Raw genomic sequence first — 19,621 nt, forward strand, 5'->3', positions numbered from 1 at the left:
ATTTTGGCAGTTTTGGTCCTCCATAGTTATACTTCGTATACCCGCGTATACCCTGGACTACACCACTGGCGGAACAATATAAAACATCAATGACATGATATAACGGTATATCATATGGAATGTTTTTTGTACATAGGCTACATTTATCAATGTCAAAAAAATTAAAATTTGCTAGGATAATAATGAATAGTTGAATGTTACCTGAAGCACTGTTTTACAAAGCGGAATTCCAATTAACCTGGGATGTTGTTTAAAATGTAAAAAAACATTCACAAAAAACAACAACAGAATACATTGATTTTAAAATCCCGTTTAACCTACATTAAGTTGAATAGACTACAAAGACAAGACATTTAATGTTAAAGCTGAAGAACGTTTTGTTTTTGTTTTGTTTTTTGGCGCAAATATTTGCTCAATATGAATTTGATGCATGCTATATGTTCCCAAAAAGCTGGGACGGAGTGGACGAAAAACTGAGAAAATTGAGTAAAGCTAAAAAAAACTCTTGTTTGGAGCATTTCACGAGTGAACAGGTTAATTAAAAAGAGGTGAGTGTCATGGTTGGGAAAGAAAGATCGAAAGGCTCATTTGTTCACAAGCAAGGATTAGAAAAAGGTTCACCACTTTGTAAACAACTGCATGAGCAAATAGTCTCTAAGAATTTAAGAACAGCATTTGCTCCATTTCCTTGTACAACAGCAAGGAATTTAGGAATTTCATCATCTCCTGTCCATAAATTGTCTTATGGACTTTAACATGTCATGACTGTTCATACACAGTGATATAGAATTCTGTGTTTCATTTTGATTACTTAGAGCAAAACATTAACTCACAATATGACACCACACCATTTTACCCAATTGCAAATTTTAACTACAAACGCAAATATATTGTTACACATATAATGTATGACAGTATAAATATAGTATAAATATAATGTAGGACAGTATAAACCAAAAATCAACATTATTATCTTAAAATGCAAAACTCTGTCTGACCAAAGTAGTGGTCAATTAGTTGGCAACAATAAAGTAACTATATTTTAAAATAAAATTATAAATTATTCTTACAGCCCCGCCCTCCGTAAAGCCACCCCAACACCCCTCTACCGAATTTGGAAAAAGTATTGGAGCCGTCCGTGCTTGACAATAACAACCGTTACACATTTACACGTAATTTCCCTTTTTAAATTCCTGTGACTTGACCACGTCTGTTGTCTCACCTGGTTGTCAAACTTTAGAGACTGTGTACCCACAAGGAAACGAATAGCATCAGTTTCAGCTGTCTGGGCAGTCAGTGATCGTGCCTGCAAACCATTCACAGATGCAAAAAAGGGACTTTAGATACATCTTAACAACATGACAGTAAATCGAAAACAGGAAATTAAAAATCATGCATTGCAAAAACGGTGCAAATGAAAATGGAACACAGAATAGGAAAATTATCATTTTAGCAAGCTAAAAACGCACCAGTAATATGATATCCCCGTAAGATGCATACCTGGAATTCAAGACCATAAATGACGGGTGCGTCGTCTTCCATTTTAAATGTACTGCTGAATGGGTATTTTTAAATAACACAAACAAGACGATGGACCTAACACATTCATTCGTTTACAATTGTTCTACCACTTCCGCGATTCTTAAATTATTACGTTCGCGTTTCCGAACGGAATGCGCAACAGAAATTATTCAACGTTGAATACGTTATAAAACATGCGTAATTAAATTCCGGAATATCATGTACGTCATCCAAAGAGATTTGGTCACTACCGCGTGCCGTACACCAAACTTCCGGATAGTAATAGTAACCGCTCATGCGCATTGAAGTTGTATGGTTGCGCCAGTGATTGGTAAGAATTTGTACCCTTGATATATTTATGTTGAACCTTTTGACTTCTGTAATCACAAATCTGTATGGATACTTTCGGACTATTATCTTTCTTTATAACATCCTGCAACGCTTCCTGAAGCAAAAAAGGGACTCATTGCAAACAGCTCCGTTTCTAACTGGTAAAACTGTTAGCAAAATAGCTAAATGAGATCAATGCCTTTGCGATTTATTGGTTACGATATCGTTACGTGCAAGAGAGGTACTGTGCGTCTTAACTTTTGATCTCGGATAAAGCGTTGTTATATGAAAGATAATTATGTAAAGTGCTTATTGCGATAACTCTTCTCTCGTGCTAACCGTGTCGTTGTTATAGTTTGTACTTAATATTGTTTCTATTCATTTTAAAAATATATATACATTTTATTTATTTATTTTGATTACTGACATATGTCTTTCAATATGGTTTAAGATTCGAAAAGCAGTAAATGGATCGTGAGGAGGCTCCAACCCAGCGGCCAGTCACTTTGGACATCACGGTAGAGGATGTCACCCAGGAGGCTCCATCCCCAGACCCTCCAGAGTCAACCAGCAGTCGGACTCCTGCCAGAGACAATATCTTGCCACAGGGAGAGAGCATCGACCTGGGGGGAGACTTTGCAACACCACACGGAGACAGCAGTGCTTCACCATCAGAAAGCCTGATGGACAAGCTCAATGACCAAATGATGGAGAGTGTCATTATCTCTGATTCTCCCAATAACAGTGAGGAGGAGGATGTTGCTCCGATAGATTCATTCCTTGATTGTGGCGTTGAGGAGAATGAAAGCTACACATCATGTGGCACTGAAGAACAAACAGACTGCTTACAGATTATGAGTGAGACTGAAGTTTTAGATGTACAGCAGAAAGAATATACTGAGATAAATGTTGGGGCAAATGCAAGAGAGCATTCCCATTTATCTCACACTGACACAAAGAGTCCATCCAGTCTTCAAAGTGATGAACCAGTGTCGGAAAAAGGGACAAATCTCAAAGACGGGCCTGTGCCAGTGTGCACTATATTTAGCCAAAGTAAGCAGCCAAATTCACTGATACCCGACGGCTTCCAGCCCACCCTGATCAAGTCCCCCAGTTTTAGTATAGGGAGTGGTGGGGGAAGTGATGAAGCGGTAACGCCCAGCAAGTTGACCATTCCACTGGTATGCCAGCCCAGCCCTAGTCTCAGCAAATTCTTCAATGACAATGGACAGATCAATCCAGCCTCTGACTTTTTTGATTCCTTCATGGCCCCGTCCTCCTTCATCTCAGTGTCCAACCCCAATGCAGAGATCTCACCAGGCCCGACACCTATAGCCGCAAACCCGCACAAGCTCTCTTCTACCTCCTCCTCCTGTGACACTCTGGGTGCTCCTACTCCTCATTCAGGACACAATTCTGTCCCTCCTGAGTTCACAGCCAAGTCTCAACTTCCTCCATCCCAAACATTACAATCTTCAAGTCAACCTACCGCCTCATCTCCAGTTACTCAGCCGCAGCCTTTCAACCAGCTTCAGGCTGTTTTCTCAGGAAGTGATGATGCATTTGCAACAGCGCTGAGTCTAAGCGAGGTGGACAGACGCCATGATGCATGGCTGCCGTCTGAAGAGATAAGGAAGTCATTGCTCTCCATGGCCACACAGCAGTATAGCCTCACCATGCCGGGTCTCAAGTTTGACAACCTTCAGGTAAGAAAAATAATTTACTAGAAAACACATTATCGGCGCAGATATTCAGCATTTTTATGAATATCGGCATCTGCCTTTTTTTCATATAAATTTGATGTCCGATAATACATCAATTTAACACTCTGTTTACTTTAGAGAACTATTTATTCAAATTTTAAGTTCACTTTATAAGGGATGCTGCAAAACTCTCTGCTCCTTCTTGTTTTCTTGAAAGTAAAACTGAGATAAATAATAAGTAACATTTCAGATATTTCTAAATTTTTTTATTTTTTTTTTTACAATATTTTCAATGCCCCACTAAATACAGTATTCTGGTTAATATTGCGATAGTGGAATATGAGTTACATCACAGTTGCTCAGGTCACAGGTAACACCCAATCACAGCTCAGCTTCAGAAAATAGGTGAGCTGTGATTGGTCGTTGCCTGATCCCTGAGAAACGGGCTCTTTGCACAAATCCACTACTTCCTGAACTCAGCACCACTCCTTCATTTCCTGTCTTTCATGATTGGACAAATTGATTAATCCAGGTGTGCCAGACCTCAGTAACCACGACAACAATGGCCAGACACACCTGGATTAATTAGTTTGTCCAATCATGAAAGACAGGAAATGAAGGAGTGGTATTGAGTTCAGAAAGTAGTGGGTTTGTACAAAGAGCCCACTGCGATGTCATCTTCAGTCGACAGCAAGTGTCAAAATGGCCACCCCCTGAGATGGAAAAAAAACGGCTGGATTTTGCTTCATAACTCATCTTCCACAAATGTAATATTAATCAGAGTGTCACATATAACATATTATTGTCAACTGTTAAGAAATGTTTAAGGTTGACTTCCGCTTCAAGTTTTCAATTGGCTTTGACATATTGATGAACCGGAGAGCTCCCTGAACTATTTGTTACAATTTTAAAACAAAGATGTCTATTATCTAAGATTAAAAAAACAACAACCTTTTGCAAATCAAAAAAGATGTTCAAAAAACACATGCTTAAAAACATTTTGACACAATTAGGAGTTGGAGTGTGCATTTCTTATGTTTTTTTTGTTGTTGTTTTTTTTACACAGATATTTTAACTTTTAGTGAAAGTAAATATCGGCTCCAAATATCGATTATCGGCCTCCTCGACTACTATTAATTGGTATCAGCCCTGAAAAAAACACATTGGTCTATCTCTACACCTCTTCTTTATTTATTATACACCAATAATATGGGTAAAATTATACCAAAATGGATATACACCCTTACTAACAAGTTAATTGTTAAATGCAACTAACAAATAACTGAGTGTCATATGGGCTGAGATGCTTACTGGGTCTCTATAGTTGCTTGAAGGGAATCATTTGTTTATAGACAGGCATTACCTATTCAGACTTACTATTATATTTGCATTATTTTAAAATGTCACTTAGCCAATGTACTGAATGTCAAATAATTTGCACCAAAGCTCCATTGCCAAATTTCACTTAAATTTGGATCACAAATTAAAAATAATATGCAAGTAGCTTTAATTTGTATTGTTTTGTTCCTTCTTTTGCATCATATGTCACTACATTTTGTACATTTTGTCACAGGGTGATGCCGTAAAAGATTTAATGCTTCGATTCTTGGGGGAACAGGCGGCCATGAAGCGACAAGTTCTCACCGCCAACTCTGTGGAACAGTCCTTTGCGGGTCTCAAGCAGCTCATTGTAAGTTTGTTGATGCAGTGCTAATCAACTACTTAGTGGTCTGAAGAAGAATGTCATGACAAACTGTGGGAAGTTGACAATTGCTTCCGACAAATTAACCTCATATTCCTTTTGAGGAATGCTGTAATGAATTGTTGATTTTGTTTTGGCACTTAAAGAGGCTGCCAAGAACAGCAAGGTGAAAATATTGATTATGGATTAGTTGTGTGTATGTGCTGTGCAGCAAAGAAGGTAGATAGAAAGACAAGAGGGGAAAACAGAAACTGTGTGGCTGACGTGTGGTTTTCTAACATGTCAGTTATCTCCTATCTCCTCCCCCTTTGGCTACGGTGGTGTTATGGAGTCTAATGGCTTGGGGGACAAATACTTTTTTTGAGTTGTCAATTTTTGTGACAGTAGTCAACCACTGGAAGTGCTCATCTGCTGGGTGATGGCACTACGCAGCGGATGAGTGACATTGTTGAGGATGGGCTGTAGTTAAGTCAGATTCCTCTGCTCCAATGCAGCTTCCACACATTACAGCTGTACCCTGACCTCTGAACGTGGATTCCTGATGATCCTGTTCAGCTCTGTGCGTTTGCTCCTTGGTGCAGTCCCCCCAACACACTCTAGTAGAGGACAGGGACACTGACAACTACAACATTGCAGAAGTTAAACAAAGCCAGTCTTTTCAGGAAGGCTGCCGCTTCCTGTAGAGCAGGTCCGTGTTCACAGACCACTGCAATTTATTGTCCAGTTTGCAGCCCAAGGCACTCCAAAGTCCCAACGACGTTCACAGTTGCTCTCAAATTGTATTGGCTGCATAGGGGGAGTACAATTTCCTTGGTCCTCCTCGTTGGTGTTGATCTGTAACGGATATGTCTTATAACAACCAATCAAAGTCTTTGATGAGGCATATATACTCACCCTGCTTGGGGTCAGCATCACTGCTGACAGAGGGGTTCAAGGAAGGCAGGGAGTTAAAGTGGTTGAAGATGTTACGTTTATTGGCCTTGTCTTTGCTCCCCTAAATAGTGGTATCACATTTCTTCCTGCGCAGCCAGTAACTCTGCTGCTTCTACACCCAAAAATAATAATCTTATTTTCATCATTCCACAATATCCGGCAGAGGAATTGTGGAATGTAGTCCAATCATCCTGGGCTGGAATACCAGTTCACAGGTACCATACATTGATTAATTCTATTCAGTGGGTATGTGAAATAAAAGCTAAATCTTGCAGACAAATGTATACTTTGCATTTTTTCACAAGCCCAATATTACCCTTTCTTCACTAAGGGCCACATTCTCAAGTTTGTTTGTGTTTGTTGTTGTTTTTACCTCGCCTGGCTTTTACACCTTTCCTTTCTCATTCTCCAGTCCAGACTCCTGACACACATACTGTGTGTAACATGGAAATTTGTGCACAACCACCACAAATGTGTGACTCATTGAATGCTGAGTTTTCCTGAGACTTGTATATGAAATATGTAGCATACTTTTAATCTGAAATTAAACTTCATAGCGGTATTAGTGGATATGTCATCACCAAGGAGACATGAAGTGTGTTAAGATGAAGATTGTTATTTGTAATTAATTAAATTATTATTTTTTGGTTAGTGAGAGACCACTATACAAATTAAGTTACAAATTTTAATATATCAGACAAGCACTCGGTTTTAAGTCCATTTATTTTTTTCCAAACCAAAAATGCTTTGCGCTGCTTGGGGGTAAGGGGGATGACTTTGCTGCAAAAAAAATTTACATCAAGGAAAAAAGGATGAGAACCACAGATTTAAAGCATGTCCAACAATGATCAACTAAGAGAAAGCACAGTGGAGGGAGGAAGGGGCGAAGAGGGGAGATGGAGAGCTGGAAATCCACTCGGCTCACAAGTTCTTTCCTCCTGCTGTAGCCATGCATTATGCATAGGACTGCTGTGCATATTTTACAGGCCTTCTGGACTGGGTTATCGCATGCACACACACGCGCACACACGTGAACGTGCGCACAAACAATGCACTATGCAAGATATACATACTGTAACTATGTGTGCCAGTCACTGTCTGCAATGGGTGTAGGTGGCTCCTGAAAGCCTAGGGCAAAATAATGGTGCACTACATTGAGCCAGAAAGCTAGCATTGGCCTGCAGCAGAGATGTCAAGAAATGACAAGCAATGTAACAAACAGTGCACTTGTGTGTTTTGTGTGTGTGTGTGCGTGTGTTTGAGGGCGGGCTGCAAATATTGTAAAATGTAACAAACACCAAGTCAAAATTCAGGTGGCACTTTGGTGGTACTAAACTTTGTTCACTTCTTTAGAACTTTATTTGCGAAAATGCACTGTTCCAAATTATTATTAACATTAACGGAACAGAAAAATAAAACCGATATAAGACTTAAATGCCTTGTGTTTGAAAAAAGTACCCAGTGCTGGGAGGCGGAGGCAGGGATGAACTTGGGTAACGCGTAAAGACATTTTTGTAGGAGCATCCCAATCGTAACTCTTGCATGTACCATTTTAAAATACTGCTCCAGTATCATTTTCTTTGCCATTGCCCTCACAGCATTGCAGATCAAACAAAAAGCATTAAATGACAATAAATAACAACAAAATCTTAATGGCTCTGATCGCTGGCTGCAAGGCACTGCTGACTGCTGTCAACTTTATGGCATGGAGTTCACACGCTATTGTAGGTTAAAGATTGTTTGGTTTTGTTTTGAATATTTTTTTGGTGGACATGAGACTGATAGGGTGCTCTAACTCACACACATAAAACAAAAAAAATTAGACAGTGTAGTGTATATGTCTATACGGTTTATACAGTCGTGGCCAAAAGTTTTGAGAATGACACAAAGTATTGGTTTTCACAAAGTTTGCTGCTTTAGTGTTTTTAGATATTTTTGTTAGATGTTACTGTAATATATTGAAGTATAATTACAATAATTTCATAAGTGTCAAATGCTTTTATTGACAATTAATTGAAATGTATGCAAATTGTCAATATTTGCAGCGTCGACCCTTTTTCTCAATAACTCTGCAATTCGCCCTGGCATGCTGTCAATTAACTTCTGGGCCACATCCTGACTGATGGCAACCCATCTTTGCATAATCAATGCTTGGAGTTTGTCAGAATTTGTCCGTTTTTGTTTGTCCACCTGCCTCTTGACGATTGACCACAAGTTCTCAATGGGATTAAGGTTTGGAGAGTTTCTTGGCCATGGACCCAAAATGTTGAAGATGTTCTTTCTGAGCTCATAGTTATCACTTTTGCTAAATGCCAAGGTGCGCCATCATGCTGGAAAAGGAATTGTTCGTCACAAAACTGTTTATGGATGGTTGGGAGAAGTTGTCCTCGGAGGATGTTTTGGTACCATTCTTTATTCATGGCTGTGATTTTAGGCAAAAATATGAGAAGCTGAGAAGCAACCCAACACATGATGCTGTACTGTTGGCATGACACAGGATGGATGGTAGCGCTCGCCTTTCCTTCTCAGGACAACCTTATTTCCAAATGCCCCAAACAATCGGAATGGGGATTTAGCAGAGAAAATGACCATTCCTCAGCAGTCCAATCCCTGTACCTTTTGCAGAATATCAGTCTGTCCCTGATGTTTTTCTTGGAGAGAAGTTGCTTCTTTGCCGCCCTTCTTGACACCAGGCCATCCACCAAAAGTCTTTGCCTCACTGTGCGTGCAGATGCACTCATACTTGCTTGCTGCCATTCCCGAGCAAGCTCCGCACTGGTGGTGACCCGATCCTGCAACTGAATCCACTTTAGGAAACGGTCCGGGCGTTTGCTGGACACAGCAATTGAACCTCTCTCCTTGAAGTTCTTGATGATCCGATAAATGGCAACTAGGGTCTTAGAAAATAATTTCAATTCATCTGATCACTGTGCATAACATTCTGGAGTACATTCAAATTGCCGTCATCAAAAATGAGGCAGTACATTTTGTGACAATTAATATTTGTGTTATTCTCAAAACTTTTGGCTATGACTTTACATTATATCATTTCATTTTGGTTTGTTTCATTTTTTATTTATTTTTTCAATTTAATAAATCTACATTTGAAAATAAAATGTAATATGTCAATCTAATTTGACTTACTAACAGTTTCTCGTAACCCATTGTGTTCGTAAATTGAGGACTACCTGTGTATGTGGCGCATCAAAAAGTTCCCCTAGTAAGAACACCAGGGGTCGCTGTTTTTCTGTTGCAACATGCCGATAGATTCACATTCACCAATGTAGTTTTGCGCCTTAAGTTGCATTCATTTACATGGCTCGGTTGTGCGTCAGCCCATAAGTAGCTGATCTTTGTTTTGCATATAACAGTACGTTAGTTACCTAGTTTCTACCTATTTACCGTCCGTTACCACATGGAAACACTGTATGCCTAAGTACCGTATTGAAAAATCTGAATAGAATATATGTAGGCTACTCTTATGTCCTACTTTTGCCATCTTATTTGGAAGGTGTACATTTTGTAAATTAGGTCCAATCATGTCAGACTCGCATTACAAATAACACAACATACATTTTTGTCTTCGTTTTTGGAAACATTCAAAATGATACAGGGACATTATGGAAAAATACTTAAGTACAACGATAATTTCATCCTCTTTTTGCAGCATTTGGACAGTATGTGCACTCTTTTGTGGGGGGTGGGTGGGTGAGACTATGTGGATGTGGACTAGTAGATCTAACACCATCTTTAGTAGTGCTCTCAATGAGAGAGTCTCAGAGGCAAAAAAGTTGGCCAAGCTGTTATTGTTGACAACCACACCATTAAAACTATCTAACAGCCTACTTGTCAATCAGCGGTTCATATTACCCAGAGGAGTGTCCCTTACAACTTGGACTCTGTGCTGAACCATCTTTGGGAGTGTTATGTTGAGTTCTCTTAAAAGCCACAAGCTACTTTTCATAATATATTACACCAGTTTTGTGTCTCAGCATCTCTCTGTGGTACTGTTGGAAAAGTCCATCCATTGCCGGTGGGAGGAATGATGGCTGATGTGTGAAGTTCATATCGGTTAAGTAGGGAGCCATCCCCCAGCTTGAGGGCAGTGTTTTGTCCCCTCGGTTCAAGTGTCTGAACACCAACTACACAGTCTTCAAAGCGAAGATGGCCTCAGCAATCACTGGCCTCCAAGTGTGTCATAACACTAATGTTTTTTTCCCCCTCTTTGTGTAATGCCGGATCTTTATTGAAGTTGCTTGGCAGCTCTGTATTAACCAAAGCTGAGTGGAGAAAGTCTTTTTAAGTTTGGGTTGCTCGGAGGCTTCTGGTCTGGTAGGAAGATATGTGGGCGTTCGTTTGTTCACAAAGCATTGTAATGCAGGGCAACTTATCAAAGTAAAAAGCACACTAAACATGTGACTTGCAGTACAATTAAGAAGCCTCATCCCTTTTAATCACGTGACAAGCATTAATAATTGTGTGTGCTTGTAATGGTTGACTCACTTCACTTGCCATAGCACTGTATTAGATAAATATTGCCTGCCATTTAAGTCACCACAGACAATTTGTAGAGACTTGTGAACAGAATTGTTTGAACTGTTAGGAAATGTTTCGTATTGCTTTCTTGCTGGGAACGCAGTGATGGGAAAATGAAGCTTCATGAAACACTTGTGATATTTTACTAGAAAAGCTAGAGCAATGAAAGTTGATTGCATTTCCACCGAATCTTTAAACCAAGAGTGCCATCTAGAGGAGTCAAAAATATCACAAGTGCTTCATGAAGCCTCATTTGTCAATCAGTATGGGAAGGTACCGTCCGTAACTAGTACACAACCTCAGATGCCAAAACATAGATCTTGGCCTTTTATCATTTAAAAATAAAATATGTTTTATGAAATTTATATGCCTGTGACCCTAGTGAGGATAAGTGGTATGAAAATGAAATAAAAATGAACATCTTGAAAGCAGGCCCCCCCCCCAAATATCTTGTTTTTCATAAGGGTATTAGAATAGAATTGTTCTGTTGGACAGCAGTGTCCTATTATGTTGACACATCAACTGTAACTTGACTTGTTTTGGTTGAGACTGAATTGGAAAGTCCCAAAGTCACTGCACTGAACTTTTTAGCTCACTTCGACTGCCTGATGCTTCCCTTGCAGCTCCTCTGGCTCCGCTCTTCTCTTCACTTTGCCTCCCACTGTTTCTTGCTTCCATCACGTAGCTTTTTTGGAAAATATTACATTTTTGTACCTGCTTCCAGTGTTGATTTCTTAACTATGTGTCGCTTGGCATGCCGTTTTGTGTGGTGTCATGTGCCAAATACTGTACATGCTAGCTGTTGTTTATTTACCCTTCGTCTGTCCATTTTGCACCAGCAACAAGAAACACATGCACACTCTAATTTATGCTTTCCAGCAGGGCAATAGTCTACTCCGGAATGCCGGTAGGGTGTGTATTTTGTATTTTAGAGGGGCTGCAGCTGCTTTGACCATCCACTGGCATCCAGGCTGCCTTCTTGTTTTCAGCTTCATTTCCCACCCTAATGAAGATTCAGAGGCACACTAGCAACTGACACTCGGCAGAAAAAGAGGGCAGGGGAACGAAAGACAGATATAAAATATATGATATAAGGAAGGGGGGCATAAGGAAGAGGGAAATGGCCAACATGGAGAGTAGCAAAAGGCGATTTAAGGTTGAAATATACAAAAGGAAATGGCAGAAATGGAAAAAAAGAAAAGTCAGGGATTGAGAAAGCACAAAGTAGGTACGTCTAGGTAGTGTGAGAGGAATTCTACAGCACCCGCTTTCTAGTGAGAAATGCATATGCAACCACTAAGGATTGGGAGAGTCAACCTTTTTGTGTTTTTGTTTTTGTGTCATGAACTGACTTCACAAGTCTGTGATCTGTGCGGAGTGCAGACCAACCAAGTCACTCAGAGTCGTCAAGCTTGTCACCAAATTCATCCAGTTACTATATATTGTTATGAGCTCTGTATTGTGTACTAAAACTGACTTCCTAAAAACTGTTCGCACAATATCATTTTCTGTAAGTTTTGTTGGAACCAATCTTCACTGTAACTGAAAAAAAAATTGTGCATGGGAAACTGACAGCCATTACTCAGTGTGTCCCACAAATTGGTTGATGTCCAACTTTTCATGTTTTAAACCGACAGCAACTTGAAAACAAATTGTGCATCAGCTGTTAGCAAAATTTGGTTGGTTGGACGGAGTGACATTGCACAGTGGAGGCTCGGAATGCATGCCTAGTCCGGTGCCGTGAGGTTCATGACTGGTGAGCCACTGGCTGCTCTGGAGTCGGATATAAAAGTATGAAACCAAATAAAAGTTTAGCCTATTTAAATTTTGACTTTCATTGAAACAAGAAGCTTTAAATTTTGCTTCAATCAGTTCCATACTGTTCAGCAATACAATAGCCAGAAAAGCTAATTTGTTAAGTTTGTTGAAATTAAAAAGCATTCGGTCTTACTTTTTTTATTTTATTTAGTATTTTATGAAAGCAACAATTATAAAATTACACCCATATCTAGTATCATAGGTGCATGTGTGATGTTTCTAACAAACCAATGTGTCAAAATCGGTAAGGAATATAACAAGTTATGATGAATTAATTGGAGCCGAACACAGTTATGCAAATACAAGTGAATAGATAGATCACCGGGGACTCGCGGTTCAAAATGGCAGCTCGTTCCAACAGCTTTCTCACAAATCTCACTGGCTTTGGTGCCCATCAGATTCAACTGCTCTTTATCCATCCATAAATGTTTGTATCTAGTTAAGTTGTAGTATAAAAATATGCTGCACACAAAGTTGTGTCGCCCAGATCTAGAATGTGAAATGGACTGAGCTTATAGCGCTTTCTACACCATGGCTTGAAATGTGATTGTAATCACTCAGAGGGTTATTGTCTCCTCTTGCTTACAGAGCAGTAAGAACTGGCGTGCAGCAGTTGATCTGTCAGGACGTCTTTTGACAGCTCATGGCCAGGGATATGGAAAAGCTGGACAGCCAACTTCCCATACGGCTAACTCACTACAGGTAGGATACTGAACTCAGAAATGGCATGGCTTAACAATACACGTCTAGAAATCTGGTTGGTGAAATACTAAAATAGTAATTATGCACTCGTAGTTGAATAAATAAATAAATGACCTACAGTATTTTTTTTTTGTTTTGCATTTGCCCTCTTCTCAAAGTGTTACTGTTTTGCAAATTCCCCATTTTAATTTTTAAAGTGGCAGTAAAAAGTTTTCTTTGCAATATTACAGTACAAAGGTGCAACTAGAGCTGTCAAAATTAGTAATTGTTTATCAAATTAATCGACAACTATTTTAATAATCGAGTAATCATTTGAAGCCATTTTTTAAAATTCAAAATTGTCCAAATCCTCTGATTGTCAATATATCAATAGTAATTGTTCACTGATTTCTGTAGTCTTTCATGAAAAAACACTGATTATCTTCTGTGTTTAATCAAAATAAGACATTTGTAAACACCTGTTTTTACTTTTACCTTTTTTTTTTATCACTATACGAATACGAAGAACGAAATAAACATCAATCTTTGGTTGACTGTAATTGAGGGGGAAAAAATTGTAATAAATTTAAAATGCAACATTAAAATGAATCTGATTAATCGATTGAATAATCAATAGATCAATCGATTCTAAAAAATCTTCGATAGTGACAGTGTGCAATTATTAACTCATTCAAACCCAAAAACGTATGAATGTTTTTTTAATACTTTGTCCTTCACTCCCACAAACCTATTTATACGTTGTTGTTGTTTTATGTTCTGAAGAAGTGGTAGCAGAGTATAAGAGATCAGCCAGGGCCATGTTGCAACAAGCTCTTTTGTAGTTTTTTTAGGTTTCTGAATAATGATAAAACTTAGCTATATTCTGTTGCTAATTGCTGCAAAAGGGAAACATACAAATATATATTTTTTCCTGATAAAAGAAGAGATTCTAATCTTTCTTTTGGTAGGTCTCTGTTAAGTTGACCACAAAAATTGGTAGACATTAACATTTCTGTTTCAACTGACAGTCGAGTGTCGAACCATCCTGACGACATAACATTTACCTCCTTAACTGCTATTGGAATTGACTTTTCAGTGATCTTTTAACAGTTCCTGAAAATTTGGATTAAGATAAGATACTAAGATACTGGTTGCTATGGACATTTGAAAGATGCAAGGACCAAAACTTTAAATCCGTTTTTCTCAAAACTAACCATTAAAATTGCTTTAGCTTTGTCAATTTTAGGTATGTCCATGTATTATATAGGATTTTAAAGGGAATTAAGAGTAGAATTTGAATATCTCAATTGTTATTTTTATTTTTTTGGACACTTGATTTGCCAGACAGAGCCGGTCACATATTTGTGATGCCCATAACCATTTATCCCATACCTTGTTTACCGCATGGATGTTTCTTGCAGACGGACTCAGTTCCTCAGACAGTGGTGACTTCAAGGTCATGAATATCAATGATAGCGATTACCCGAGTAATCGATTAAGTAATTGTTAGGATAATCGATTCTTAAAAGATTTATTTGTGACAGCCCTAGTTTAGCCCTAGCTTTACAATATGGTCTATGTGATCCCACTATTCTAAGAATGGCATTCTGGATTAATATTGCATAATGTGAACTTATTCCATCTGGGGGGAGGGGGGTCATTTTGCCCTGGCCTGTAGTTATTTGACCACATCATCCTCTTTTCTCCAAGCGGTATAGGCTTGAAAGCCTACTACCAATTAAGCATATCAGTGATGTGCATCGCTGTAATGAGAAGGGGTGTGGTCTAATGACATCAACACCCTATATGAGGTGTGCGTAATTATAAGGCAACTTCCCTTCCTTTGGCAAAATGGGTCTGAAAAGAGATTTGATGGACTCCGAAAAGTCAAAAATAGTAAGATGTCTTGCAAAGGGATGCAGCACTCTTAAAACTGCCAAGCTTTTGAGGTTTGATCATCTAACAATCAAGCGTTTCATTCAAAATAGTCAACAGGGTTGAAAGAAGCGTATTAGATAAACAAGGCACAAAATAACTGCCCGTGAACTGAGGAAAATCAAGCGTGAAGCTGCGAAGATGCCACTTGCCACCAGTTTTGCCATATTTCAGAGCTGCAACATCACTGGAGTGCCAAAAAGCACAAGGTGTGCAATACTCAGGGACATAGTCAAGGTCAGGAAGGCTGAAAAATGACCACTGAACAAGACACACACGATAAAACGTCAAGACTGGGCCAAGAAATATCATAAGACTGATTTTTCTAAGGTTTTATGGACTGATGAAATGAGAGTAAGTCTTGATTGGCCCGTGGCTGGATCAGTAAAGTGCAGACTCAAAGGCCAGCAAGGTGGAAGTGGGGTTACTGGTATGGGCTGGTATCATCAAAGATGAGCTTGTGAGGATGGAGTCAAGCTCAACTCCCAGTCCTACTGCCAGTTTCTGGAAGACACCTTTTTCAAGCAGTGCTACAGGAAGAAGTCATTGTTCAAGAAAAACATGATTTTCATGCAGGACAATGCTCCATCACACGCATCCAAGTACTCCACTGCGTGGCTGGCCCACAAAGGTCTAAAGGAAGAAAAAATAATGACTTTGCCCTCGCATGCTATGAACCAATGGCAGGGCAGCTTTTTCATGTTGGAAAAACAAAAACTAGGTATCGGTACAGTCTTATCTGATTTAATTAACTAATCGCATTTTGACAGCATTTGTGCATAGCTATGTACGCACGGACACTCAACCACACCTGAGGTCAGGGAATCTGTCCATAGGACCATTATTAGTCACACACTGCACAAATCAGGCCTTCATGGAAGAGTGGCCTTTATGGAAGATTGGCAAGAAGAAAGCTATTTCTCAAAGAATACCATAAAAAGTCCCATTTCACGTTTGCCACATGATGGGAGACACATTAAACGTGGAAGGAAGGTACTCTGGTCAGATGAGACCAACATTGAAGTATAGTAGCAGGATCATGGTCTGGGGCTTCTTTTCTTCAGCAGGGACAAGGAAGATAGAGTTGATTGAAAGATGAATGGAGCCATATTCAGGGCAATTTTGGAAGAAACCTTGTTGGAGTCTGCAAAAGACCTCAGACTGGGACAGAGGTTTATCTTCTAACGACACAATAATCCTGAACATAAAGCAATATCTACAATGGGATGGTTCAAAACTGAACTTATCCAACCAAGTGTTAGAATAGCCAAGTCGAAGTCCTTGCCAATTGAGGATCTGTGGTCCATGGAAAGATCTGATAACTGCTGTTCACAAACGCTCTCCATCTAATCTACCTGAGGGCAAAATTTCCGTCTCTAGATGTGTAAAGCCGATGGGAGATGTAGCCCAAAACACTTAGAGCTGTAATCGCAGCTGGTGGTTCTTCACAATATTATCTTAGCGGGCGTGAATATTTTCACATAAACTACTTTTCAGTTTTTATTTCTAAAAGAAAAAAAAAGAAAGAAAGAAAAAAAAAGTCTTAAACCGTATAAATTCTGTTCCACTTCACAATTGGCTCCCACTTAGTGTTGATTCTTCACACACACACACACACACACACAAAAATCCACTTTTATTTATTTGAAGCCTGAAATATGGAAAAAGGTCAAGTTCAAGGAGACCCTCACTTTTGCAAGTCACTCTATATGCATATATCGCCCAAAGAAGAAAAGTAGTTTATGTTTGTGTTTCTTTTCCAGCTTTGGTTTGTGCGTTTGGCCCTTCTCACCAAGCTGAACCTTTTCCAAAATGCTGAGCTGGAATTTGAGCCTTTTGGTGATCTAGATCAACCGGACCTCTTTTACGAGTACTACCCCATTGTATATCCCGGGAGGAGAGGTATGCACACACACTAACTCACAAAACACACTCATGTTAGAGTACATTTGTACCGTTATTTGTTTGGTCACCAAATAACGATGAATTTCCATAAATACTGATTGCAATGAATTTCTAGTTGTCATTTTGCATACATGTGAATTAACTTGTCAGTACAGTAAATGTGGCATTCCCGTCAAAGATATCTGATTATTCTCTCTAAAACCTGAAAATTAGAACATGAAAAATTAACCTTATTGTAATGCTGCCTATTAGGGGTGGCAATCTTTGAATGTCTCACAATTCGATTCCGATTTTTGGGTGTGCAATTCGATTCAGAATTTCAGAAACGATTTTTGATTCAAAATGATTTGATTGACAATGATTTTTGCTTCAATTTATCGATGTTCAAGGAATCGTAATGATCTACTCCAGTCTGACTCGCTAATGCTAATTAGTGCTCTACTCGCGGCACTTTTATCACTCAAAAGAACGGCTCCACACTGCAAAAAAACAACTTTGATTGGAATAACTTGATCGTGACTTTTTTCTTCTACTCTCTAATGTGGCTACAACTTAACAGTGTATCAGACTGCGTGGAACCACACTGCCCCTAAGTGGCCAAATTGGGTACAACATGAACAGCGCTCCCAATAAAGGCACACACAAACAATGGGAGACTGTATAAAATAATTTAAATAAAATCGATTTTGGGACATTTAAAATCGATTCTGAATCGTACTAAATGAGAATCGCGATTCTTATGAGAATCTATTTTTTGGGGGGGGCACACCCCTACTGCCTATGTAAAATACAAATAATAATACAAATTACACGTGATCTTATATGTAGTCACAAAATGTCCTGATATGGCCTTGTGTAAATTAACTGCTGGGGAAGCACTGGTCATTCACGCCGAGCCTCTTCTGACGTTCAATATGAATGTCCATTTCACCGGCATGGAGTCCCAACCATTAATGGCTGACTTATGCATTGAACAGAAACTCTCAAGTTGACAAAACACCTCTTTTGTTATTCACTTCATACAGTGGAACCTCTAATGTTGAATGCCCTCGAGTCCCTAAAATTTTGTTTTTGCCAAAAATATCAAGGAAGAATACTGTATGCCTAAAATCGTGCAAACTTTTTTTTGAACATCTGTCTTACATGATATTCACAAGATATCAACCGATCTCAGCGTACCTAAGTTCAACGAGCATGAAACTATTGTCTTTGTGTGTGTGCTTTATGCTTTTTGTTTGGCTCAACTGTTTCGCCCGAACAGCTATAGATTTTTGAAGCCGTTGGCAATTCCGCTATTTGGCAAAATAAATTTCATTCCACAACGATGATTTATTGTAGGCCAAATATAAAAATTGCGAGGAATTTTCATCAGATGGACATAGCAAAAATGGTGTTGAAAACATGCAGCGAAAGCCTTGCCTATGTTTGTAGTTCAATACATTGGACCATAAATTTAGAAAGTTACAGGGAAGGGAAGTTTCTACAAGATTTTTTTTTTGTCCTGGCTATCCTTGAGAAGCTTGAACAACTCCACTTGTCTGCAGCAACTTTTTGCTTTTGTTGGTTCTCATTTTACGCGCATGAATTGCTCTCTAATGTATTCCGATTACTTAGTATCTGCTTTACCCCTCGAGCAAATCAAGAAAAAAAATTGATACAGCTGCACACACACGAACACTTTCTTTAAAAAGAGAGCACCGCTTGACTTTCCTTTGCTCAATATTAACTTTTGCTCGCAAACGAACTGGCACAATTGGCATCATTTATCAAGCATTTCTTCAGCTTAATGCTTATATTGACAATGTAATGTCATGATAAAACACCTTAAATGTCTGAAGAGGTGGCTGCCCATGTGCTACTTGGCCTCTAAAGAGTTTCGATATGAGTAGACAAAAAAACTCAAATGTTTTTTCCAAGTTATTCATGTGTGCAGTTTCATGTACTGCATTACTTCCCAATGCTTTAACCCATTAAGGCCTAAAGCGCCTGGGAAAACATGCCTCTAAAACCCATGGGTGACTTTTGAGTCACCCCCGAAAACCTGAAGTTTTCCTAGAAATTCAACAATATTAAAAATAGCTCCTGAAGCAGATAGAAACATAATTCCCAAAACATTTTTGAGCTTACACTTGTGGTGTTCACACAAACTTAAGTTTATTATTATAAACCTTCAATATTCTTTAAAAAAAAACAAACAAATGTCGCATATGAGGGTGTATAACTCCAAATATATTTACCTTCAATACTGGAGCGCAGTTGTAATAACCTCGGGGGATCGGGGTAATTATTCATCGTCCACTCCGTTACAAAGCCGTCACAATCATCCTCATTGTCTACAAACATATTTCTTAACAGTATGTCACTGTCGACTTGTTACACTGATTCGAATTCATCCCACGCCGTCGTCAATCGTGTCATTTCTTTAATAACTCCTGCGAATCTGCGTCAACCATAAACGCTCGATAAAAATTTCAGGACATGCTATGAGGCCAACGTCACCCTATCGTGCATATTCTGATGCATTTAATTGGCTAAGAAACCAAGAATTAGTCAAAAC

General features: G+C 39.0%; 2 protein-coding genes across 3 annotated transcripts in view; one reads left to right on the forward strand and one right to left on the reverse strand.

Annotated features, from left to right (window-relative positions):
* Positions 1–1,654, reverse strand: part of eipr1 (EARP complex and GARP complex interacting protein 1) — a 41,106-nt gene extending 39,452 nt beyond the window's left edge. Inside the window, exons 1-2 of the mRNA XM_077586089.1 lie at positions 1,501–1,654; positions 1,223–1,306 (exon numbers count right to left, since the gene is read on the reverse strand). Coding sequence (XP_077442215.1) covers positions 1,223–1,306; positions 1,501–1,542 — 126 coding nt within the window. The 5' untranslated portion in view covers positions 1,543–1,654. The remainder of the gene's footprint in view (positions 1–1,222; positions 1,307–1,500) is intronic.
* A 135-nt stretch (positions 1,655–1,789) lies between these two features.
* Positions 1,790–19,621, forward strand: part of trappc12 (trafficking protein particle complex subunit 12) — a 28,023-nt gene continuing 10,191 nt past the window's right edge. Inside the window, exons 1-5 of one of the 2 annotated variants that reach the window (XM_077585486.1) lie at positions 1,790–1,852; positions 2,303–3,557; positions 5,128–5,244; positions 13,132–13,245; positions 16,923–17,061. In XM_077585486.1, coding sequence (XP_077441612.1) covers positions 2,319–3,557; positions 5,128–5,244; positions 13,132–13,245; positions 16,923–17,061 — 1,609 coding nt within the window. In that variant the 5' untranslated portion in view covers positions 1,790–1,852; positions 2,303–2,318. The other variant, XM_077585575.1, reaches the window with a different exon arrangement.

The sequence above is a fragment of the Vanacampus margaritifer genome, chromosome 1 (assembly GCF_051991255.1).
Source record: "Vanacampus margaritifer isolate UIUO_Vmar chromosome 1, RoL_Vmar_1.0, whole genome shotgun sequence".
NCBI classification, from domain to species: Eukaryota; Metazoa; Chordata; class Actinopteri; order Syngnathiformes; family Syngnathidae; genus Vanacampus; species Vanacampus margaritifer.